This window comes from Glycine max, chromosome 16 (assembly GCF_000004515.6).
Source record: "Glycine max cultivar Williams 82 chromosome 16, Glycine_max_v4.0, whole genome shotgun sequence".
In the NCBI taxonomy this organism is placed as follows: domain Eukaryota; kingdom Viridiplantae; phylum Streptophyta; class Magnoliopsida; order Fabales; family Fabaceae; genus Glycine; species Glycine max.
This window is the reverse complement of record NC_038252.2, coordinates 18,964,336-18,990,701: the sequence shown is the minus strand read 5'-3', so window position 1 is coordinate 18,990,701 and position 26,366 is coordinate 18,964,336. Positions and strand designations below refer to the sequence as shown.

At 35.1% G+C, this 26,366-nt stretch overlaps 1 protein-coding gene across 2 annotated transcripts; it reads left to right on the top strand.

Moving 5' to 3' along the window:
- The first annotated feature begins 15,334 nt into the window (after nt 1-15,334).
- LOC100799296 (proline-rich receptor-like protein kinase PERK9) lies at nt 15,335-26,004 on the top strand. Of its 2 annotated transcripts, none has more exons than XR_005889002.1 (8): nt 15,335-17,422; nt 18,059-18,451; nt 18,595-18,681; nt 19,020-19,090; nt 19,180-19,256; nt 19,379-19,526; nt 25,268-25,442; nt 25,546-25,686. XR_005889002.1 is itself a non-coding variant. In XM_003548700.5 (8 exons), exons 1-8 carry the CDS (start codon nt 16,918-16,920, stop codon nt 25,699-25,701), a joined length of 1,599 nt encoding a protein of 532 aa, XP_003548748.1. In that variant the 5' UTR covers nt 16,510-16,917; the 3' UTR covers nt 25,702-26,004. The 2 variants fall into 2 exon arrangements, 1 of the variants encoding a protein (XP_003548748.1); XM_003548700.5 differs by having other exon boundaries at nt 16,510-17,422; nt 25,281-25,442; nt 25,546-26,004.
- The last annotated feature ends 362 nt before the right edge of the window (nt 26,005-26,366 follow it).

The window sequence follows — 26,366 nt, the reverse complement described above, 5'->3', positions numbered from 1 at the left end:
AGAGGAACCGAAGGAGAGCTCACGATAGGTGAGGGGAGTTTATTATCATTTACAATTTTTAATACCATAGTTGGGGTCAGGGAACCTAACTATAGGGATGTATGCTTGTCCCTATTGCATGCTCGTTTTCAAGAAAACAATGTTTTTGACTAATGGGATGCGATATATCTATTATTGATGAATAAGATTATTGTTTCTATTAGACTTGTATGGTCTGAAGACTTGGGGAGTGTGAATCTCAGGCATGAACTATACATGTATGTGTATACGGAATGCGACTTACTAAGGATACTATTATCGAGGATATTAATTGATGTGAGATGATGTTGTCATTGATGATTATGTTGATATGAGTTGATGCTGTTAATGATGATTATGTTAATATGATATGATGTTGTTGTTATTGATAAAGTCATTGAAATGAGATGAGGCATTGTTGATGCAAATAATGATATTGAAGTGAGATGTTGATGATGTTGAAAATGTCACGGTATGTACATGGGGGTGCAATGACCTCGTTGGATATCCCTGGTGGGGAAAATAGAGTGGTTAAAGAGTTTTAAGCATCTCAGGAGGGGGATGGCTTAGAATCTTTAATTATCAACGGTCAGTGCATTGATGGTGTCCATGTTTCATACGTTGTATATTGTGTATGTACATGAAGGGTGCAGTGACCTTGTTGGGTATCCTTGGTGGCAGAAATAGAGTGGTTAAAGAGTTTTAAGCATCTCTAGAGGGGGATGACTTAGAATCTTTAATTATCCACAGTCAGTGCATCAATGGTGCCCATGTTTCATACGTTGTATGTTGTGTATGTACATGGGGGGTGCAGTGACCTTGTTGGATATCCCTGGTAGGGGAAATAGAGTGGTTAAAGAATTTTAAGCATCTCTGGAGGGGATGGCTTAAAATCTTTAATTATCCATGGTTAGTGCATTGATGGTGCCCATGTTTCATACTTCATATGACATGGAAATAGTATAAAATTTATCAATAAGTACTTGTAGTTTCTCATGAGGAGGAATACTTGTACTTGGGGGTATGTCACTCAGTTTGGAACTCCCTTGAGACTCAGGCTGATCACCGTGGATGGGAGAAGTGGAGTTGCCTATGCATGACAGGGTGACCTCGACACTTACTGCCTAGTTTTCCTAAATGAGAGTGTCGTGTGGACACACTTAGGCTATTTCCTTGGGGATGGTACCACATTGCATTTGAGTGTTGAAATTAGGTGCATGCATCATACTGAGCATGATTGATTGAATCTATGGATGGATGATGACTATTTGTTGAGTATATGTTGGACTAATGAATGTTTGTGTAAGCTTATGATATTTGTTAATGTTTTCTTACTAATTATGGTTATTTGATTTTTGTATTAGTTTCTTTTATAATAAACTCACCCCTTGCAATTTTTGTACCGTGTGGTTGGTACCTGTGATGATTACGAAGTGAGATTCTCTTGTGGAGCCGCCGAGCCGACGTATGGATCATTTTGGGACAAAGTTGTGTTAGGTTAATCAACTCCTCCATAGCTGGTTCATAATTATTTTTGTTGAATTGAGGATGTAAATCACATATATATATATATATATATATATATATATATATATATATATATATATATATATATATATATATATATATATATATATATATATATATATATATATGTAGAAGCAAAGACTTTGCCCTTGATGTTTTGATGATGCCATATGTTTGTGATGTTTTGATGCCTTATGAAAAAGCGCTTCTCAAGTTTAATTCAAGAACAAAAATCCAAGAATACAAGATACAAGATCAAGAAGATCTCTAGTGTTTTAGGAAAGGAATTCCAAATTGAAGTTGCAAAAGGTTTGGCCAAGAAATTTAAGCAAAAATGTCTTTTTCAAGAGACTTACTCTCTGTTAATCGATTACCAGAGGACGTAATCGATTACTAGTGGCCAAAATGATTTATAACAACTATTAGAAATTTGAATTCAAATTTTACACCGTGTAATCAATTACACAAGAATGGTAATCGATTACCAACAGTTAATAAACATTTTGATTCAAATTTTAAAGCCTGTAATCGATTACACAAGTCTTGTAATCGATTACCAGAGGAGATTTTCAGAAAATTATTTTCAAGAGTCACAACTTTACAAATGGTTTTTACATGACCATCAAAGGGCTATTTATATGTAACTTGGAACACAAATTTGCTCAGAGTTTTTCAGAACAAAAAGGTTTTATCCTCTCAAAAAGCAAAATCATCTTATCCTCTGAAAAATTCCTTGGCCAATACACTTGCAATTCAATAAGGAATTATTTGAGTGCTCAAATTGTTCAATCTATCTCTTTTAAGAGAGATTTCTTCTTCTCTTCATCTATTTCTCAAAAAGGGATTAAGAGACCGAGGGTCTCTTGTTGTAAAGAAATCTGAACACTTGAAGGGTTGTCCTTGTGTGGTTCAGAACTTATAAAGGGATTTTACAACATAGTGAAACTTTCAAGCGGGTTGCTTGTGGACTGGACATAGGCACAAGGGTGTGGCCGAACCAGTATAAAAATGTGTTTGCATTTCCTCTTCCCTTGAACTCCTTTATTGCTTATTGCTTATTATTTTTATTCAGTAAATTAATTTGCATTATTATCTAGGAATTCTTTTTTAAAGGAATCTTGAGCTGTTGGGATAAAATTAAAATAGAAATTTTAATTTAAAAAAGATTGTGATATTTTAATTCAACCCCCCTTTCTTAAGATACCAAAGACCATTTGTCCAACAATATATATATATATATATATATATATGTGTGTGTGTGTGTGTGTGTGTGTGTGTGTGTGTGTGTGTGTGTGTGTGTATTCACTTAAGTAACGGTGCATTGTGTGGTGAATGTATATCGGAAAAAAAATTTACGTTCATTTTTCATAAGAAAATTAACAGAGTTTTCATTTAAAAATTGAAATTCTCGCGGTTTAGAGTGTTGATATCGTAACGACGAGCCCCTATCATAAGTTTCTTGCCTATTTCCTTCTGAAACATCAAGAAACCCTACGGATTGCACCGTGATTACTGTTAAGCAGCTCAACTCAGTTGGAAAAAATCCCCATGTTGACAAAAATTACCCCCATTCTGAGTATCTTACTCATTTTTTTCCGTAACGTCGCAAAACCCTACGAATTGCGCAATGATTGATGTTAAGCAGCTCAACTTGATAGGCAAAAATATGCATGTTGGCAAACAATTATCCCTGAATGAATTTAGGGTATGACAGTTGCCCCTCTTTACTTATCTTTTATTGGAGATAAAAGGGAAGTAAAGATAAGACACTAATTTCGTTCGAGCTAACTTTCCACCCGACCGACCTCTAGCGAAAGTGTAAGCAGTAAAACCTGTGAAAGCATAAAGATATTGAAGTTCTTCCTTTTCTCATTTTATTCTTTTTTCATTTTTATTTTCTATATATATTTTTATTTTTACATATATTTTTTATTATTATTTAAAAAGCATAGAAACAGAGGACGTCAAGTCCTATGAAGCACAGGGACAAAAGATATTGAAGTTTTAGAGATGAAGACATTGTTGTCTCCGAAAGCGTAAATGATGGCATTGTAACCTTTTGAAGGCATGCAATGACTGAAGACATTCTCATCTTCGAAATGCAAATGATGGTCATTGTCGCCTTTGAAGGCATGCAATGACTGAAGACATTGTTATCTTTGAAATGCAAATGATGGTCATTATCGCCTTTGAAGACATGCAATGACTGAAGGCATTGTCGTCTTCAAAATGTAGATGAAGTCATTGTCGCCTTTTGAAGGCATGCAATGACTGAAGACATTGCCATCTTCGAAATGTAGATGAAGACATGGTGGCCTTTTGAAGGCATGCAATGACCGAAGACATTGTCGTCTTCAAAATGCAAATGAGGACATTGCCACCTTTTGAAGGCATGCAATGACTGAAGACATTACCATCTTTGAAATGCAAATGAGGACATTGTTGCCTTTTGAAGGCATGTAATGACTAAAGACATTGTCGTCTTCAAAAAGTAGAAGAAGGCATTGTCACCTGGTGAAGACATTCTCGTCTTCGAAATGTAAAAGAAGGTTTTGTCGCCTTGGGAAGACATTGTCGTCTTCGAAATGTAGATGATGACATTGTCGCCTTTTGAAGGCATGCAATGACTGAAGACATTGTCATCTTCAAAATGTAAATGAGGACATATGGTCTTCGTATGCCATCGGAATCGATTGTCTCTGGACGGTAAAGGAGACTAAAATAGTCTTGAAAACAACGAAAACGGATGACCATAATGGTCTCCACATGCCATCGAACTCGCTTGTCTATGGATAGCAAAAAGGGTGTGGATAACCATGATGGTCTCCACGTTCCATCGGACCTGATTGTCTCTGGATGACGGAGGGGAGACTTTAATAGTCTCTATCAAAAGACATTGAGTCTTCGACAAAAGAGGGTAGATGACCATATTTGTCTCTGCGTGCCATCGGACTTGATTGTCTCTGGATGACAAAAAGGTTGCAGATGACCATGATTTGTCTCCGCATGCCATCGGACTTGATTGTCTCTAGATGATGAAGGGGGGACTTTAATAGTCTCACGGGCTCGCTTGCCTCTAGTTGACAAAGGGAGACTAAAGTAGTCTTGGTCTAGAGACATTGAGTCTTCGACAAAAAGGCAGATGATCATATTTGTCTCTGCGTGCCATCGGACTTGATTGTCCCTGGATGGCAAAGGGAGACTGTAATAGTCTCCAAAAAGCATAAATGATAGATGACTTTGAGTCCTATGAAAAATAAAGGTAAAGGACTTTGAGTCCTATGAAAGACAAAAGCGAGGACTTTGAGTCCTATGAAAGATAAAGATGAGGACTTTGAGCCCTATGAAAGATAAAGTGAGGACTTTGAGTCCTATGAAGGTGAGGACTTTGAGTTCTCTAAAGACGAGAACTTTGAGCCCTCTAAAGGTGAGGACTTTGAGTCCTCTAAGGCGAGGACTTTGCATCCTATGAAGGCGAGAACTTTAAGTCCTCTAATGGCGAGGACTTTGAGCCCTCTAAAGGCAAGGACTTTGAGTCCTCTAAGGCGAGGACTTTGAGTCCTCTACCTATGAAGGCAAGGACTTTGAGTCCTCTAAGATGAGGAGTTTGAGTCCTCTGAAGGCGAGGACGTTGAGTCCTCTAAGGCGAGGACCTTGAGTCCTCTGAAGGCTAGGACCTTGAGTCCTCTAAGGCGAAGACTTTGAGTCCTCTAAGGTGAGGACTTTGAGTCCTATGAAGGTGAGGACTTTGAGTCCTCTGAAAGATAAAGGTGAGGACTTTGAGTCCTATGAAAGAATAAAGGTGAGGACTTTGAGTCCTATGAAATGAGCCAATAGGTCTTTAGCCTTATGAGAAAACAAGATGTTGACTCCTTTAGAGGACCTCTCATCTATGCACTTATTGCCTAATATGAACATGATTTTTTTTGGGATGCAGATGCATGCAACCTTCATCTTGAAATGCAGTAAATGCAGGCTTTGTATGCAACAATGCAAGCAATGAAAATTTGTACAATGTTCATGAAATTCTTTCCTATTTTTGTGATTTTGATTTTGATTTGATTTTTTTCTTTTTGTGGAAAACATAGAATGATTGTTTCTGTTTTTTTTTTGAAAGATGTGATAACTCGTGCAACCCCTTCCTATCTTTTGCAAATCTCTTCGGGGACTCCCTCAGAGTGTATATTTTGTTTTATTTAGTCACTTGACAATTTTGGATGACGGTAGTGAAGCCGTTTGACACTTAATCAATCAACTAAAATAAGGGTCCTAGGGTTTCCCCCCTTTTTTATTTAAAACATCGATTACTTAGCACAATAAGAGAAATATAAGGCCTTGGGACCAATCACATGCACCATTGAAGGGTGGCAATGGATCATTGCACTTTGGTATATGACCAAGTGAAACTTTCTTGATTTAAGGTCATAGAGTGGTGCCATGAGTTTGTTGATCCCGCTGGGAGTTTGATGACATGGGCTGATCATGAAAGAATTTTTATGATGAAGCTACCCCTGGGATTTAAAAAGAATCCCAAAGAATTTGCATGAGAGACTAATGTCAAATGTACCCTACTATCGCTATTAGCTTCGGGCATTTTCTGTGAGCTTTTGGTTGAATGAGATTTCTTCTCAAATGTGCAAGTGTGAACCTCAGGGGTTTTTCTCTTTTTTTGTTATATATATATATATATATATATATATATATATATATATATTAATAATCACAAGTGTGTGCATGTTTCATTCTAGAATCTCAACTTAAAAGCAAATTAGTCATTCTTTGATCTACATGGACTTTATTGGGCTTGTAATGTGGTCAGGGGTAAGAGGGCTATGAACTAAAGGATTAGAGAGGCTCAAAAAGTGTTTAAGGGTTATATTGAGTAAGAACCTCAAGAGTGTCTTGCTTGTACCTCTTGTTCATTTCAACTTTTGAGTTGGGCTCTACTCCTTTTGCCTTGTACGTTAATCTTTCATTGCACTTTTGTGCCCTTTTTTTTGTAGAATTTGGAGATCTTTGTCTCTCCTTTTTTTTCACTCGCCTTTGGCGGATTTTATTTTCTTTTTTCTTTTCATTGTTGCCCAACTTCATGCATGTGTAGTTTGCTTTACTCTTCCTGCTGGTTTAGCAGTGGTTCCCACTCAGGGTTTCTATTTTGCTTTTGCTATTTTTTCTTTGTTGTTGTTTTTAGAAAACAACATGCTTTGGCTCGGAAGGGGTAGCAGAGGATAGACTAGTGTTTAGGATATTGAAACATGGTCATGTGTCATTTCAAATCTTGACTAGATCCTTTTTGTAGTTTGGATTTTGGGACAAAATCTTAATAACACTCCCCTGATTGTTTGCTTTAATTTTATTTTATCATCAACCCTAATTTTTGCTTAGGTCGCCCTTTCGGGTTTTCAACCTACTGGTTGAGAACTTTGATCTGCCCCTAGGTTCGCTTGAGGCTCACGCATGATGCCTTATATTGCCCCAGTGTAGGGCTCTGAGGTATCTATTGTTGTCTTTTGCTATGACCTTGTGGCAAGGCAAGATGAAAGAAACCGTGCAGATTCTCAAAAAAGAATTTTCAAGGACGAGAATCATTTAAAGGATTTTCAATTGACAAATTAAGTCAAACTACTCCTTTTCTTGATAACTCACTTTTCTCTCAAAAAGACAACTTTTAGGAATGATAAAATGAGGTCACATGAATGCTTGTATTTCTTAATTTGAAACACAGTCAATCAAACATTTTTGTTCTTTTTTTTATTTTTATTTTGAACTTTACTCATCGTTTTATGACACCCTCACCAAACGTGTAGAACGAGTAATTTCTGATTGAACAGTCTTAGAACTCAAAACTCAGGAAGCACAGGTCGCTTGAGCAAACAAACCAACGACTTATACTCACATTCCAGTGGAAGTCAAATAAGTAAAGATGTAATTGTGAGAGGATGAGAGACAAGGATGTCAAATTTATCCATATTATTAGCATTGTAACTGTGGTTTACAATAATGGCATAAACTTGAAAATCCTAATGAGTCATTAGAGACATCTAACAACAACCTTCAAATTGCCCCATGTATGGTGTCGCTTGCCAATGTCAGAATTCGCAAGCGATTCTCCTCAAATTTCAGCTAGCTCGCATCAATTAGACCTTGCACCTTATGTTTCAGGGTCCTACAATGCTTAATGGAATGCCCTAGAACTCCTTTATGGTAAGCACATGTTGCGTTCGAGTCATATCCTCAGAAAAATGGAGGTTGAGGAACCTTATATAGAAGCAAGCTTCATAATGATGAATCAAGTAGTTTTGATGATGACAAAAAGCCCAAAAGAATGATGTCAAGATTGAGTCAACAAGTTCAAGATCAAGATTAATTTCAAGATTCATTAGAAGAAATCAAGAAGATTCAAGATTCAAGAGAAGTTGATTTCAAGATTAAAGAAAAGACATCAAGAAGAATCAAGATTCATGAGAAGATGAATTCAAGATTCAAGAGAAGCAATAGTGAAGCAACAAGTCAAGACTTCACAAGGGAAGTATTGAAAAGGATTTTTCAAAAACCAAACATAGCACAATTTTGTTTTACAAAAAGAGTTTTCTCAAATTTTCTAAGTTACCAGAGTATTTACTTTCTGGTAATCGATTACCAGTTTCCGTAATCGATTACCATTGATAAAATTTGATTTCAAAGTTTTTAACTGAATTTGCAGCGTTCCAAATGATTTTTAAATGGTGTAATAGATTAAAATATATTGGTAATCGATTACCAGTGTATCTGAACGTTGAAATTCAAATTCAATTGTGAAGAGTCACATCTTTTCATAAAATGCATTGTGTAATCGATTACATGGTTATGGTAATCGATTACTAGTGACAAGTTTTGAATAAAAGGTCAAGAGATGTAACACTTGACATGATTTTCTCAAGGTTATAACTCTTCCAATGGTTTTCTTGAAAGACATGAAGAGTCTGTAAAAGCAAGACCTTGACTTGCATTCAAACAACTTCTTGAACAACTTTTGAGAAATCTTGAAACCTTTACAACCTTTAAAATTCTTTAAGAATTCTTTCCTACTCATCTTTCTTCTTCTTCCTTTGCCAAAAAGCTTTCTAAGTTTTCTATTTTCCAAACCTTGTTCTTCTGCAAGTGAAAATTCTGCAGAAAACAAAAGTGTGCTATATCTTTTCATTCTCTTCTCCCTTGGCCAAAAAGAATTCAACAAGGACTAATCGCCTGAATTCTTTTTGTGTCTCTCTTCTCCCTTTCCAAGAGAATTCAAAGGACCCCGTCTGAGAATTCTTTTGATTCTTCCCTTTCCCTTAAACAAAAGATCTCAAAGGACTAGCTGCCTGAGATATCTTTTGTTTCCCCTTACAAAGATTCAAAGGACTAACCGCCTAAGAATTCTTTGTCTTAACACATTGGAGGGTACATCCTTTGTGATACAAGTAGAGGGTATATCTACTTGGGTTGTTGTAACTGAGAACAAGAGAGGGTACATCTCTTGTGGATCAGTTCAAGTTGAGGGTACATCCACTTGGTTGTTCAAAGAGAACAAGGGAGGGTACATCCCTTGTGGATCTTTGCTTGTAAAGGCTTTTACAAGGTTGAAAGAAATCTCAAGAATCGATGGATCTTTGCCGAACCAGTATAAAATTCTTGTGTTTGACTTCTTCTTCCCTACACTTTTTAATTTTCGTTGTGTACTTTACTTTTACGCTTTACTTTTGTTTAAGTTACATAACTTAGTAGTAAAGCCTAATTGAATCTAGTAACATTAAGAAGGATAAGTTTTAATTAGTCAAGGTACATTAATAATTAATTCAACCCCCCTTTCATAATTAGTGAAATTTTGGCTCCAAAATTTGGCTCCACAAATTCAATTTCAAATTCAAGTGAAATTTGAATAGAAATTCAAATTTCCCTCCAATTTTGTGTGACACTTAGGCTATAAATAGAGGCCTTGTGTGTTCATTTTTTCAACTTTGATCATTTGAAAATTAAACTTTAGATTTCAGAGCTCTTTTGGAGTACAAAACTTCGTGCTCTTTTCTTCCTCTCCCTTCATTCATCTCCTTCTTCCTCCAAGCTCTTATCCATGGCCTCCTATGGTGATGAACTTCTTCTAGACTCATCTTCTCCTTGAAGTGGCGTCTTCTCTCTCTCTTCCTTCTCCATTCCACTGCCATTCATCTTCCAAGAAGCAAAGGAATTCATTGATGAAGAAATCCTAGGCCTACAAGCTCCAATGGAGATTACATAAGGAGGTGAGCATTTGCTTGCTACACCCCATTGTCACATCATATAGTCAAACTTTGTGCATGTGCTTCATGCTTTACATGCCTCATGCCACCTAAGCATACTTAGTGGAGAATCTTGGACTTGATCTTGAATTAGTGGACTGAACCATAGCTAAAATTCACTAATCATAATTAGTGAAATTTTGGCTCCACAAATTCAATTTCAAATTCAAGTGAAATTTGAATAGAAATTCAAATTTCCCTCCAATTTTGTGTGACACTTAGGCTATAAATAGAGGCCTTGTGTGTGCATTTTTTTCAACTTTGATCATTTGAAAATTAAACTTAAGATTTCAGAGCTCTTTTAGAGCACAAAATTTTGTGCTCTTCTCTTCCTCTCCCTTCATTCATCTCTTTCTTCCTCCAAGCTCTTATTCATGGCCTCCTATGGTGGTGAGCTTCTTCTAGACTCATCTTCTCCTTGAAGTGGCGTCTTCTCTCTCTCTTCCTTCTCCATTCCACTGCCATTCATCTTCCAAGAAGCAAAGAAATTCATTGATGAAGAAGATCCTAGGCCTATAAGCTCCAATGGAGCTTACATCAGGAGGTGAGGAGTTGATTGCTACACCCCATTGTCACATCATATAGTCACACTTTGTGCATGTGCTTTATGCTTTACATGCCTCATGCCACCTAAGCATACTTAGTGGAGAATCTTGGACTTGATCTTGAATTAGTTGGCTGAACCATAGATAAAATTCACTAATCATAATTAGTGAAATTTTTTCTCCAAAATTTGGCTCCACAAATTCAATTTCAAATTCAAGTGAAATTTTAATAAAATTCAAATTTTCCTCCAATTTTGTGTGACACTTAGGCTATAAATAGAGGCCTTGTGTGTGCATTTTTTTTCAACTTTGTTGATTTGAAAATTAAACTTCAGATTTCAGAGCTCTTTTAGAGCACAAAATTCCGTGCTCTTCTCTTCCTCTCCCTTCATTCATCTCCTTTTTCCTCCAAGCTCTTATCCATGGCCTCCTACGATGGTGAACTTCTTCTACACTCATCTTCTCCTTGAAGTGGCGTCTCCTCTCTCTCTTCCTTCTCCATTCCGCTGTCATTCATCTTCCAAGAAGCAAAGGAATCCATTAATGTTGAAGATCCTAGGCCTACAAGCTCCAATGGAGCTTACATCAGGAGGTGAGGAGTTGATTGCTACACCCCATTGTCACATCATATAGTCACACTTTGTGCATGTGCTTTATGCTTTACATGCCTCATGCCACCTAAGCATACTTAGTGGAGAATCTTGGACTTGATTTTGAATTAGTGGGCTGAACCATAGATAAAATTCACTAATCATAATTAGTGAAATTTTTGCTCCAAAATTTGGCTCCATAAATTCAATTTCAAATTCAAGTGAAATTTGAATAGAAATTCAAATTTTCATCCAATTTTGTGTGACACTTAGGCTATAAATAGAGGCCTTGTATGTGCATTTTTTTCAACTTTGTTGATTTGAAAATTAAACTTCAGATTTCAGAGCTCTTTTAGAACACAAAATTTCATGCTCTTCTCTTCCTCTCCCTGCATTCATCTCCTTCTTCCTCCAAGCGCTTATCCATGACCTCCTATGGTGGTGAACTTCTTCTAGACTCATCTTCTCCTTGAAGTGGCGTCTCCTCTCTCTCTTTCTTCTCCATTCCGCTGCCATTCATCTCTGTTATACAGTTGTGAATTCTGTAAGTTAATTTAGATTATTGTTAATTCCTTAAGTTATTGTTTTAAATTCATACATGATTAACTTTGTGTTCACAAAAATAGGCATCTTACTGAGACAAGTATGCGATCGGGGAATTCCGATGTGTATGGATTCCTCGAGCCACAATCCATCCAGAGATCTGGGCAATCACAATTTTAATCAGAAAGTTACATGAAGAACTGGATGCAGAATTCAAAATGCGATGTCTACCTAGGAGCCTACCTGAATTGGTAAGTAAAACTAAACAAATAAATTTAAATAATGTATAATACTACAATAACCTATATTGGTCTCCACTGCAACGCACACTGGCAAATGGACGTCATTTTGCCTAAGGAAAATCTTGTTGTCTGGTTTTGTTCCTTGCATAATAGGCCAAACAACTACCTTAAAGGAATAATTAACAGGTAAGTATTGTTTTTCAATACATTTGCATTAGCATCACTCAGCAACATCAATATTTTAATGTTCCTTGTATTCAACAGTGTTTTGAAAGGACTAGATGATACTCCACAACCTAAATCCAAGGTTGGTGCTAGGTGGATTGTTGTTAAAGTAAGTGATTTAAAGAAAACTTCTACTTATATATATTTTATGTGTGTGTACACTAAATTGTAGTTAACGTTTAATACTATATTTCATTATGTATTTAGTGTAATAGACAAAAAGGAAGCACTGAGTGTGGCTATTACATGATGCACTGGATGTCCACTATAATCTTAGGAAGTTTCATGAATAATTGGGAAACGACAATTGTTTATTTCAACCAAATTTGATTTTGTTATCATTGGTATTACATTAATAACTTATGTTTCATTTGATCATGCAATATTTTAATGATGTTAGACCATTGGAAGCAGAGAGATTGAAGGCGCTTCGCATCTAGTGGGTACAAAATTATCTCAAAGTTAGAAATCAAACTTAGGATGCTAGGGAACTTTGTAATTTTAGTTTACTTAATTAGTTTACTACCTTACTTTATATTTTTTTACAATTGTTGTTTCCTTTTAACATTGAATATTCTTTATTGATAGTTATTAATAAATTATTTATTAATAGTTATCAATTGATTTTTTACAATTGATAGTTTATTAGCTAGCTTTTTGCTAAGAATTGTTTCAAAGCAGAATGCAAATGATATATGTTGTGTTGTGTGCTCTGATTTCAAATTTGCAGGTTAATTTTAGAGTTTTTTTTGTAAAAACAGACAATGTATTAAAAAAAATTCCTAATAACAACATCGGTTTTTTTTAAAAACCGATGTTAATATACACAAGCAACATCGATTTTTCTAAAAAACCGATGTTGACGTATAAGTTAACATTGGTTTTTCAATAAATCGATATTGTTTGTGTATATTAACATGATTTTTTTTACAAAAAAAAAACCGATGTTAACATATCAGTTAACATCGATTTTATATAAAATCGATGTTAACATTGACAGTTAACATCGATTTTAGTATAAAACCGATGTTAACTGTCAAGGCTGATATGAACATTGATACCTTTTTTTGGTGTAATTCTTATTATATGACATTGGTTATTTAAATAACGGATGTTATCAATTTTACGTTAACATCGATTTGATAATACTTTCAACATCGGTATTTTCAACATCAGTTAATAATCGATATTGAAAATCATAAATAACCGATGTAAAAAACATATTTTCTAATAGTGATATACATTTTGAATAAATAAAAGGATATGGTTCTTGAGGTGCACAATCAAAAGTGCAATTGATTCTACATGAAACTCCATTAGAGTCATTGTTTGATTCAACTTGCACGAATGAGGGATTGTAACCGGCTTGTGCCAAATCCAACATAATCATGATCATGACCACAACCCCTAAAGTCTTCTTCTCATTATTTATCATCTAAGTCTTTACAAATTAATTATCCCAAAATTTTATATAGATGTTAAATTATTATAGCGATGTTTCAAGAAAACTAAACGTCAATTTATAGACACAAGATAATGCATGTAAAACAATTTTAGCTCCTCCATAGAATAGTACATAAAACTCTTCCAAGATTTTGTATCATATTAATTAAATTTATTTATTTTTAGAAATAAAATAAATACATATATTATATGTGTCAAATCAATAGGCCTGTGAGTCATAGTATCTTTTATCATAACAAATTGATTTAAAAATTAATACAAAAGGTAAATAATAAAATAATTATAGAAAAAAATACATATATAATGCCAATGGAAGATCTAGATTTTTTTTCCAGTGGGGCATAAAATAGGCTAACGTTTTCTCGGACAAAAAAATATAAGCTTTTATTAGAAGGTTGTTAAAGAAATTTGAAACAGTAAGAATTTGAATGATAACATGGGTAAAATGAATATTAATTTATTTTCTCTTTTATCTTTTACAAATTTTTACATCCATCCTTTTAAAAAAATTATCTTATGGGCAATGCTTATTTTTTTTATGGGACAAAACGAATATTTATTTAATATATTCAATTAAAAAATTAAATTGTGGGAGAAATTGCCCCCATTGATATCGAGGTAGATTCATCCCTGTATAATTCAACATGTTAAAAATATGAATTGCATTACTTTAAAAATTCAATTTCGTATTTGTATTAATTATTATATGTATTTAACTTCTCTCTTGATCCGAAACAAAACACTATTCAATTTCTCTAATTAACTATTATATTTAATAAAAATTTGATAAATGTATTATATTTAATGAATAAATACTTAATCAAATTATATATTTTATATAATGCATATAATATTGAATGTCATTGACTATAAAGTTTATATATAATATATTAATTACTTATAATATAATAATTTATCTCTTAATTATTATATTTAATAATTTGACTGCGTATTTATTTAATGAATATAGAAATTAATGTCTCTGGATAATATTTAATGCATATATATAATTTTCAATGTCATTGATAAGTCAATTTTAGATATAATATACTTATAATATATAGTAATTTATCTCTTAATTTTTATGTTTAATGATTTGACTATGCATTTATTTTATAAATATAAAATTTAATGTCTCTGGATAATCAATTTCACTAATAATATATTAGTTATGACTATTTTGAAATATATTATATTTATGAAAAGATAATACATGATGGCTTTTAGATATCTTAAAATTCATAAAAAATATTGGTTTTAGTTTATTGATAATGTAAATTACTCCCTTTGATCATTTATATAAGAAAATAAAACTAATCAATGAAGATCAGCAAAAACAGTTAAGTTAGTTTTAATTAATCATGTCATGAATTTTAGTTTCATTCGAAAAATACTCTTTAAATTAATTGGTTAAAGTATTGGTTACATTTAATGTCACTACATCTCCTCCACCAATGAGTGTAACTTGTATTGCTAGTAGAATGTTTAAATATGTTTTTAGTTATTGTAAATTAGTGTTTTTTTTATTTTGGTTCCTGTAAATTTATTTCATAATTTTAGTTCTTGTAATTTTGTATCTTTTCAATTTAATTAATTTGGTCTTTGTAAGATGTTTTATTTATTTTTAGTCCATGTATGCTTACATTTTTTTTTCAATTTTGGTTCTTGTAAGCACGAACTTACTAGATTATAAATATATTTTTTTTTAATCTTATGAGATCAAAATTGGAAAAGCATAAATTTATAAGAACTAAAAATGAGAAAAATATCTTACATGGACTAAAATTGAAAATGCACCAACTTATAAAAAATAAAATTAAAAAAATAAACTTACAAGTAAAAAAAATGAAAAAAATTAACTTACATGCACCAAAAGATATTTAATCCATAAAAGACCAGTAAATGCATGAGAAATGAGTGAGAGTCTCGATAATAGATTTCGCAAATAAGGATATAAAAGAAAACTAACAATTAATAATCTTAAATTAGTAATATGTTTCTTATAATTAGGACAAAAAAACATCCATTCATTTCTTATATATAAGACATGAAGTAATAATTTAAATTAGACGGTTAGTATAGTATAATTCAAAGGAGTGATATAAAGTGTCTCATCGTGTTTGCTTGTAGGAGAATGATTTATTAAAAAAAAAAAACTCCTGTTTGATTCCCTTTATGTACAAAATTCACTTAGATAAGGACAATTACACACTTTGAGCTAAATAAATTTCTGATCCAATGATCCATCACCCAAGACAAAAAAAAAAAAGAAAAAAAAAAGATTGTTAATATAGTATTACTTGCTACACACCTACTATTGAATGTTATTCATCTCAATGGCATGTACCAGGAAACATACTTTATGTGAGAGTTACTACATAGCACCGGATAGATCATAATTGATGGTGACGAATTTCAAGAAAAAAAAAGATGAAAAATTGTAAATGACACATACCTGAATTGCAGTAAAAAAAAGAAAAGAAAAGAAAAAGAGACGTCCGTGAATGAATTAGGCGAGAAAATATTGTACAGAAAAAAGAAATTCTTGAAACTGTGACAAAGAAGGAAACTTAACCGATGTGATTTACTAATGCCATATTTTCACGTAATGTGTAGGTAATGGTACAATACCTGACCAAGATATAGTAGATAAAAATCACCTATCCTACTAATCTACTGGGTAACTGTTTTCAATTATAAATACATGGATACAGTGTAGTGCAGGTAAAGACATCGTTTAAATTACACATTCTTGATGAGCACTCTAGAATTTGGTAACAACAGTACAGTACCCATGCTTGTTCCCCAAATCAGGAATATCTTCATTCGTTAAAGAAGCAGGACAATTGAAAGAAAGATAGTTATTTGAGGTTGAGCACTTTCAGTTCTCGTCTTGAGTGAAATTTGATGATGATTTTAGGTTTTGTCAGTGTCACATACTTTCACGGAAAATTTTATAATTCTCATAAGCTTTTACTAGAACGTAATCTTGACAAATCCAAATTTGAGGTTTTGAATTCTCGGTTTTCTTTGGGAGTTCCTGATCACGCAGATATTGGTTCTTTTTAGTCGCTTGTTTGTGTGGGTTTTGCTTATAACTGCATTGTTTTAATATAGGGTATGCACAAAAGTGCATTTTGTAAACTTGGTTTATCTGTAAGACGTTACAAGATCAGTGTGAGATGGGTTATTCAGTGTGGAACATCATAGTTTGGCAATTGGCAGTTGAGTTGGGAGACTTGGGACATTGGTTTCGGTTGGTGACACTGACATGAGCGACTTTCTTCATCTTAAGTTTCCCCTTTTGGCATCGCTTAAGGTCCAAACTTGAGCATGTGACCCCAACATGCTATGCACCACCACATGGTGTCTAAAGTTCCCAATCCCAACCTTGATGCAAATATGACATGAAACATAAGACCTTCAATCAGCACACACAACACAGTAGTTGTATTTAAATGCTGCCATGTCAGCCCCTTCTCCATCCTCGTCACCGGCGCCACCACCAGAACTCTCTTCCTCTGCACCTCCCAGTTCAACTTCACCATTACCGTTACCCTCACCGTCTCCATCCCTATCTCCAGCCAATCCTCTGCCGGCACCACCACCACAATCGCCGGCATCAATTTCTTCTCCTCCAGCAACCCTGCCACCTCCTCATAGTTCCTCTCCTTCTCCACCATCTACTACAACTATAAGTAGTAGTGCACCTCCTCCTCCTCCTACTACTAGGAAAAATCCTTTTGATTCTCATCATTCTACTCCATCACACACTTCTGGATTGGCTCCACCACCTCCATCAGCACAAAATTCTGGCCCGGGAAGCAGTAGTGGAACTAGTGCAGTGGCTATTGTTGGTGTACTGACAGGAGTTCTGCTGCTTGGCTTCATTGGCATTGCTATCTGGTGTCTGAGGAGGCAAAAGGAAAGGGTTTCTAAGAGTGGTGCTTATGACTTGCCACCTGAATCAGGTAAATCTGTAAATACTGCTATTGTTTCTTCAGTGAATTAATGGAAATCAGGTACAATAGTTTAATGGGCCGGTTTGGGTACATCAAAGAAGAGAGAATTTCATTAAATGGAAAATTCAACTACTGATAAAATAATAACAATACTAAACCCTTACATTTATCACATACCATAAAATTTATCTAATATTATCCCGTGTTTAAGGGTTCATATGAACCATATTTGTAATTCTTAGGGATCAATCAGAGATTTGTTTGTTATCGTGAACTAATATGTCTAGCCAATAAAAGGACCAATTGATGTGTGGCAACTCTTGTTTCTTTAATACATTTGTCCTTATTTTTATTATTTGCTAGTTTGTTGCTTTTTCAACGGTTTTTTTGTGTCTATCTTTTTTCTGCACATTAATTTATTTTATGTTATAAAGATGGAAAGAGATAAACACAAAAGTGCATAAATTATTGTATAAATTGTTATGTGTATCACATCTCTTTTAAATTTAGTAGGATTTGTCTTTTATTACTTTTGGCAAAAATTTATTTAACACTCAATTTGTTCGTGCTTTCAGACTATCTGAAATTGCCCCTGTTGTAAATTTGAAGCCAATTAAAGTAATTCAATTTTGTAACTTTGTCCAGATATGCCTTTACATAAGATTCGTTCTTCAGCTCCTCTAATAGAAAGAGCTTCCGGCGGTAATACACCACCAGGACTAGGCAACTCTAGGACATTGTTTGCATATGAAGAGCTACTGAAGGCCACAAACGATTTTTCAACTAAAAATCTCTTGGGAGAAGGAGGATTTGGTTGTGTGTATAAAGGATCACTTCCAGATGGGAGAGAAGTAGCAGTCAAACAGCTGAAAATTGAAGGAAGCAAGGGTGAGAGAGAATTCAAAGCTGAAGTGGAAATCATTAGCCGCATTCATCATCGCCATTTGGTTTCCTTAGTTGGATACTGCATTTCGGATAACAGAAGACTACTTGTCTATGATTATGTCCCCAACGATACCCTTTATTTTCATCTTCATGGTAAAGCTAGTTCAGAGGGCTAGCTGAATGATTGTTTCATGATATTTTGATTAAATGTGTCAGTGAATGTGTTCAAAAGAGTGTATTGCTAACATTTCTCTTTGATTAAATTTAATCTGTGCTAACTGAAAGTGAATTTGAAGGGGAAGGTAGGCCAGTGCTGGACTGGACAAAACGTGTTAAAATTGCGGCTGGGGCAGCCAGAGGAATAGCTTATCTCCATGAAGACTGTAATTATCAATCCTTAATATCTTTGTTATTGTGATGCTTTTGTAAGGTCTTGAATTAGGAAACTTGAATTTATGAAGTTGGCTGAAAGTGAAAAATATGAATGTGAATTATCATACATGTGGGTGAGTGATGGGGCCGCGGGTGGAGAAACATTGTTTTTCTTTCTTTTTAATAATTTGTTTGGAAACAATTACTGAAGTCACGGACTTCAAAAAATGGAAAATTTGATTTTTATTCTAGTGTAGTAGATAACATGAATTGAAAACTGGGTGACTTTACTTTATTATCATTCATCAAGTATTGTTATTTCGGCTATTGAATGCTATGTTTTGCATAGGCAATCCACGGATTATTCACAGGGATATCAAGTCAGCAAATATTCTTTTACACTACAACTTTGAAGCTCGAGTATGTGCTATTCAACTTCTCATTCTAAGTTGGATAATATCTGTTTCATTGATATTCTAAGCTAGTTATTAATATTTTTCCTCTTACAGATCTCGGATTTTGGGCTAGCCAAATTAGCAGTTGATGCTAATACACATGTAACCACACGTGTGGTGGGAACTTTCGGGTGGGTAATGTCTACTATTTCTCTTTACTTTTCACTCCCTTTGCGTACAGATTACGGATTCATGACTCATTTCTTAATAATGCTCAAACAGTAAAAATGATTCGTTTTTTCCCTCTTAAAAGATATGTTGCGCCGGAATATGTATCAAGTGGTAAATTCACTGAGAAGTCAGATGTGTACTCTTTTGGAGTCATGCTTTTGGAGCTCATTACAGGAAGGAAGCCAGTAGATATATCTCAACCAGTTGGAGAAGAGAGTCTAGTTGAATGGGTAAGCATATATAGGTGCCAACTTCTTGTGATCTCTCTTTACCTGCTGTACTAATCTTTTGCCAATCTGGTACTTAGGAAGGTGCTGGTGTGTCAAACTGTTGATTGCAGATCAAAATTTACATTATATCCATATCTGTGCTGTTTCTCAATTTGGAAGGAGTTATAATTTCGTTTCGCTAATTATTATGTAGTAAACTTGGGTCCAGTCCAATAACTAAAGTATCTAAGTAGCTTAAGGCCTTATAAATCCCACGCTATAATTTCATACCTTTACTGTGAGACTTGAGTCCCATACCTTTCAATTAGATCCCAATTGTATTGCAACACCATTTTGAGAAGGTGAGGAAGGATCACTGAAAATAAAAATTAGTTTATTGAGTTTCCCAATTAAGCATCAGCATGTACAATTTATGCCTTGTCATGATGTGCCTCTATGTTCTAATTGGAACTTTCCAAAATTAATGAAACGATTTTACAGTGAGTAGTTAGTACTATATAAAGAGCCTTTTACTCTTGTAGTATGCATAATATGGTTCATATGTTTGCATCCTAACTGGGTACAATTTTACAATATAACAAATGTGTCGTCTCTACCACACCAAAGATGAAAGAAAAGGAAGGAGGTAACAGAATTTAAATTTTTGGTGTGGAAAAGAAAGATTTGTTAACAGTTGATCTTCATCTAGCTGTTGGAAGTAAGGCTTTTTATGTTTAGGAAAAGTGTTTAGGAATATTGGAGACTTTGAATAGAAACTTGATAGGAAGGAGAATTCTTTATGGAGGAGAGAACTTTGTATTTTTGCTTGATACAAATGTGTAGGATTACATCTCTATTTATACTACTCTAAAGAGAACTCTAGACACACTAATTCTAGAGAGTTCTCAACTCTAGAGATCCAAAGAGTATTCTAGAGAATATTAAAACCATAAGAAATATCTAGACACTCCAAACACTACAAGAATTCTCTAGAAACATGACCCATAATTACTTAAGCCCAAAATAACTAAGTCCAAGGAACCAAATAATTAATTTAGGCTCAAATCAAGTTTATATTTCAACATCCCCCCTTAAACTTGATTTGTGACTCCAAGCATACTCCTTAGCTTCACGAAAGTTTCCAACTTGAGTGGCTTCGTGAAAATGTCGGCAGCTTGATCTTGAGACATCACATACTTCAACTTTACCTCCTTCTTCTCAATGCATTCTCTTATGAAGTGGTAATGGGTGTCGATGTGCTTACTTCTTTCATGAAAGACTGGATTCTTTGCCAAAGCGAGTGCTGATTTATTGTCAACACATATTTCCATAGGTTCTTCTTGTGGCATTTTTAACTCTTTCAACAAGTTTTATAGCCAAATTGCATGACAAACGCATGATGTGGCAGCGACATACTCAGCTTCACAAGTTGATAGTGTGACTATTGGTTGCTTCTTTGACATCCAAGTGAAAGCAGTATCTCCCATAAAGAACACAAAACCAGTAGTGCTCTTTCTATCATCCAAGTCTCCACTCCAATCGCTATCACTATAGCCAACAATGTCATAATTGTCAGAAGAGTAATAGTGCAAGCCAAAGTTTGTTGTACCTTTGATGTATCGAAGGATTCTCTTTGCTGCCTTGAAGTGAGTTGTGGTTGGAGCTTCCATGTAGCGACTTACTACTCCTATAGCATAGAGAATATCCAGCCTTGTACATGTCAAGTAACGTAAACTTCCAATCAAATTTTTGTAAAGAGTTGGATCCACATTCTCTCCTTTTTCATGCTTGCTCAACTTGCTGCCACATTCCATCGGGGTGCCTACTGGATTGGCGTCATCCATCTTGAACTTCTTAAGGACTTCTTTGGCATAGCCTTCTTGGGTGATGAAAATTCCTTTGTCTTCTTGTTTTACTTCGATGACGAGATAATATGCCATGAGCCCCATATCCGTCATCTCAAATTCATTTGACATATCTTTCTTGAACTCTTCGAACATGCTTGGATTGTTCCCTGTAAAGATCAAGTCATCTACATATAAACACACAATCAAAATATCTCCACTTTGCGCTTTGATATAGAGTGCATGCTCATATGGACACTTGATGAAGTTCTTGTCTTGAAAGTACTTGTCAATTCGAACATTCCAAGCTCTCGGTGCTTGCTTGAGACCGTACAACGCCTTCTTCAACTTCAAGACTTTTTCTTCTTGCCCTTTTACTTCATAGCCCAGTGGTTGCTCAATATAGACTTCTTCTTCGAGAAAACCATTCAAGAAGGCTGACTTCACATCCATTTGATAGATCTTCCATTTATTTTGGGCTGCCAAAGAAATGATCAGTCTAATAGTTTCAAGACGAGCAACAGGAGCAAATACCTCATCATAGTCAATTCCTTGTCTTTGACTATAGCCTTTAGCCACCAATCTTGCTTTGTATCTCTCCACTTCTCCTTTAGCATTCTTCTTTGCCTTGTACACCCATCTTACTCCAATTGCTTTGTGTCCTCGTGGAAGTGTAGTAAGTTCCCACGTATCATTCTTCGTGATTGACTTGATTTCTTCATCCATGGCGTCTTTCCACTTTATGTTTTCCGCCGCTTCTTGATAGCTTAGAGGCTCACAATCACCAAAAAGACAAAAGAGGTTAATGTCGTTTAGGTTTTTGGTTACCTCATAAATCTCTTCAATGCTCCTTAGTCGCGGTGTCCTCTCACTTGAACTTGTTTCATCCAGCCTTGGTGTCGGTGAGGCAGGTGGTGTAATATGTTCCTCTATGATTGGTTGTTCAATTTCATCATCTTCTTCAAAATAAGGAAGAAAATCATACTTATCTTCTTGAACACTCCAATCCCAACAATCTTCTTCGTCGAACTCCACGTCGTGACTTATGACGATCTTTCTACTATTTGGATTATAGAGCTTGTACCCCTTGGATCTTGAGTCGTAACCCACAAACACGTACTTCTCACTTTTATCATCAAGCTTTGTCCTCTTTTCGTCTGGAACATGGGTATAGGCAATGCTTCCAAACACTTTGAGGTGAGAGATCCCGGGCTTCCTTCCACTCCATGCTTCTTGTGGTGTCTTCTCATGCATGCTTCTTGTTGGAGAACGATTTGTTAGGTAAACTGCACATGCCACTGCTTCAGCCCAAAACTCCTTCAGCATCTTCTTGCTCTTGAGCATGCTTCGCACCATGTTAAGTATGGTCCGGTTCTTTCTCTCTGCTATTCCATTTTGTTATGGCGATCTTGGCACTGTCAGTGGGCGACGAATTCCATGGTCTTCACAATATTTGTTGAACTTATTTGAAGTGAACTCTCCTCCTCGATCAGATCTCATGGCCTTGATGGAAAGACCACTTTCTTTCTCCACGAGGGCTTTGAACTTCTTAAAGTTTTCAAACACTTCTGATTTCTCCTTCAAGAAATAAACCCAGGTTTTTCTGGAATAATCATCAATAAAGAGGAGAAAGTACTTATTCTTACCAAATGAATTGGGTTTGATTGGTCCGCAGACATCGGTGTGTATGAGCTCTAGCGGCTTTGTTGCTCTTGTTGTTGATTCCTTTGGAAAACTTTTACGAAATTGCTTCCCAATTAGACATCCTTCGCAAAGTTGTTCTGGGTGGTTGATGCTAGGCAAGCCTCTCACCATCTCCTTCTTCGCTAAACGTTCTAGACCGTCGAAGTTGAGGTGCCCGAACCGTAGATGCCATAGCCACGAAGAGTCGGTATAGCAAGCAATGAGACACTTTGCCACATCATTTTGAATGTTCAAGAGGAACATTCTATTCTTTGACATAGGCACCTTAGCAATCAAGTTATGTCTACAATCTCTTAAGAAAAGACTATGTTCTTTCAAATGGATGTCATAGCCTTTCTCTAATAATTGTCCCAAGCTCAAAATATTATTCTTCATGTTAGGCATATAGTAGACATTGGATATGAATTGATGACTCCCATTCTTCAAACGTATGAGAATTTTACCTTTGCCTTTGACTGGTATCTTTGAGTCATCTCCAAATGAGACATCGCCAGTTGCCGCTTCATTGATCTCCACGAACATGCTTTTATCGCCGCACATGTGGTTGCTTGCGTCGGTGTCGAGGTACCACTTGTTTCTTTTCTCTTCAAATTTGTTTTGGCACGCGAGTAGCAAAGTTTCTTCTTCTTCGCCTTTTTCTTCTACGAAGTTAGCTTTCTCTTCAACCTTCTTCGAGAATCTACACTCGGATGCATAGTGACCAATCTTGTTGCAATTGAAACACTTGATTTGTGATTTGTCATACCTCGACCATGAATTTCCTCTTCCACGACCTCTTGTTACTTGTGGATTCCAACTTCTTTCTCCATTGTTGAATTTGTTGGAGTGGTTGTTGTAACCACCTCTTCCTTCTCCTCCATGTCCTCGTCCACGTCCACGATCTTGGCCGCGACCTCGTCCTCTTTGGCTCTTGTAATTTGCATAGTTTGCTTCCTTTACGTTGAGTTGTTGTAGTTGCTCCGTAGCCTCCTTTTGTTTAATTTTTCTCTCTTTTTTTTCTTCGTATGATTGTAAGGAACCCATGAGTTGCTCAATAGTCATGGTCTTTAAATCCTTGTTTTCTTCAATGTTGGTAACAATGAAGTCAAAACTTGGATTTAAAGTTCGAAGTATTTTTTCCATGACCTTCACCTCATCAAGATCTTCAGCATTTCTTTTAAGTTGATTGACTACGGCCAATACTCGAGAAAAATAATCAGAAATTGACTCGGACTCCTTCATAAACAAACGCTCAAAGTCACCTCTAAGAGTTTGAAGACGAATCTTTTTTACCTGCTCAACTCCTTTGTTGCAAGTTTGAAGCTTATCCCATGCTTCTTTGGCCGTCGTTGCGTTGGATATCTTCTCAAATGTATCTTCATCCACCGATTGATAAATGAGAAAGAGAGCTTTCTTGTCTCTCTTTCTTGACTCCTTCAACGTCTCCTTTACACCTTGGCTTAGCGAGGCTTCATCTTGCTCCTCGAAGCCATTCTCTACGATATCCCACACATCTTGAGCTCCTAGTAGCGCCTTCATCTTGATACTCCAATTATCATAGTTGTTCTTTGTGAGCATTGGCATTTGGAAAGGAAAACCTCCATTTGCCATCTTTTGAGGATCTTGAAGCTCTGATACCACTTTGTTGGAAATAAGGCTTTTTATGTTTAGGAAAAGTGTTTAGGAATATTGGAGACTTTGAATAGAAACTTGATAGGAAGGAGAATTCTTTATGGAGGAGAGAACTTTGTATTTTTGCTTGATACAAATGTGTAGGATTACATCTCTATTTATACTACTCTAAGAAGAACTCTAGACACACTAATTCTAGAGAGTTCTCAACTCTAGAGATCCAAAGAGTATTCTAGAGAATATTGAAACCATAAGAAATATCTAGACACTCCAAACACTACAAGAATTCTCTAGAAACATGACCCATAATTACTTAAGCCCAAAATAACTAAATCCAAGGAACCAAATAATTAATTTAGACCCAAATCAAGTTTATATTTCAACACTAGCGTGCTTGAATTAATAAAATATGCATGCATACATACAGAAAGGCTGAAATGTTGAAAAGCCAGATACAGAATTATAGTGTATAGGCTTGCATTTTCACCCAAACCAATATTCAATATTCTTAGAATTTTACTTTTGGAAGCCTACCTGACTAACAAAAACTAACAACTACCAACTAAAATTGGCCGATAAAAAAGAACTGACTAAAGATGCCAGCTTATTTTTTCAGGCTCGACCTTTGCTGACCGATGCACTGGATAGTGAGGAATTTGAGAGTTTGACAGATCCAAAGCTCGGAAAGAACTACGTTGAAAGCGAAATGATTTGCATGCTTGAAGTTGCTGCTGCTTGCGTGCGATATTCGTCTGCCAAAAGACCTCGAATGGGACAGGTAATGAAAGGGCAGCAGAAAGTTTCCTACAATATGTTATTGATTGTGGAACATACGCATTCATTTCTGAATAATATTTTTCTTGAATTATCACGTTTGTCAGGTTGTTAGAGCTTTGGATAGTTTAGCTACTTGTGATCTTTCAAATGGAATGAGAATTGGGGACTCTGCACTCCAATCCGCAGAAATAAGATTATTTCGTAGGATGGCATTTGGAATTCAAGATTATAACTCCGACTTTTTAAGCCCCAGAGAGTAATTTGAATACTTAAGAGGCTATCGTATATCTAGGGTGAGTCTAAATTTCTTGTCACACCCTTGTGAAATTAAGTTAGTTTTAGATATGACTCTTCTGAGGTGAGTACCCGAAATTGATTGTATCATGTTTGCTTGATTCTTGTAACAAACTCTTCTTGTTTTTTTTCCACTTTTTTTTTATTCTTTGTATTCAGATTATTATTATACTTTATGATATATGATTGATATGTAGGACAAAGTTTTTATTATTTTGGGTTCATGACTTCTAATTTAAATTTTTATAACTTTTAATTGTGCATGGCACATGCACGTTCTAGTATATTAAATAAGGTGAAAGTTGACGTAAAAATAAAGTTGTTAGGAAAACCGTGGTAGCCACTCGTTGTAGTTGTGAAAACAACCTCTCTACTTTTGCATATTTAGTTTTTTTTATTTAAAAGAAAAAAGTTAATAATCCTTAACTATGTGTGATATAGAGATTATGAGCACATGGACCAGATATAGTCCAAGACCACTTATGCATTAGGCCACTACCATTTTAAAATGTTTATAAAGTTACCATTTTATATTCATGTTGATGAAGATAAATAATTCATTTGTTTGATAGCATTAGTGTTATCGGAACTTGACTGATCATCGGCTCGATAAGACTACTTGATCAATAGA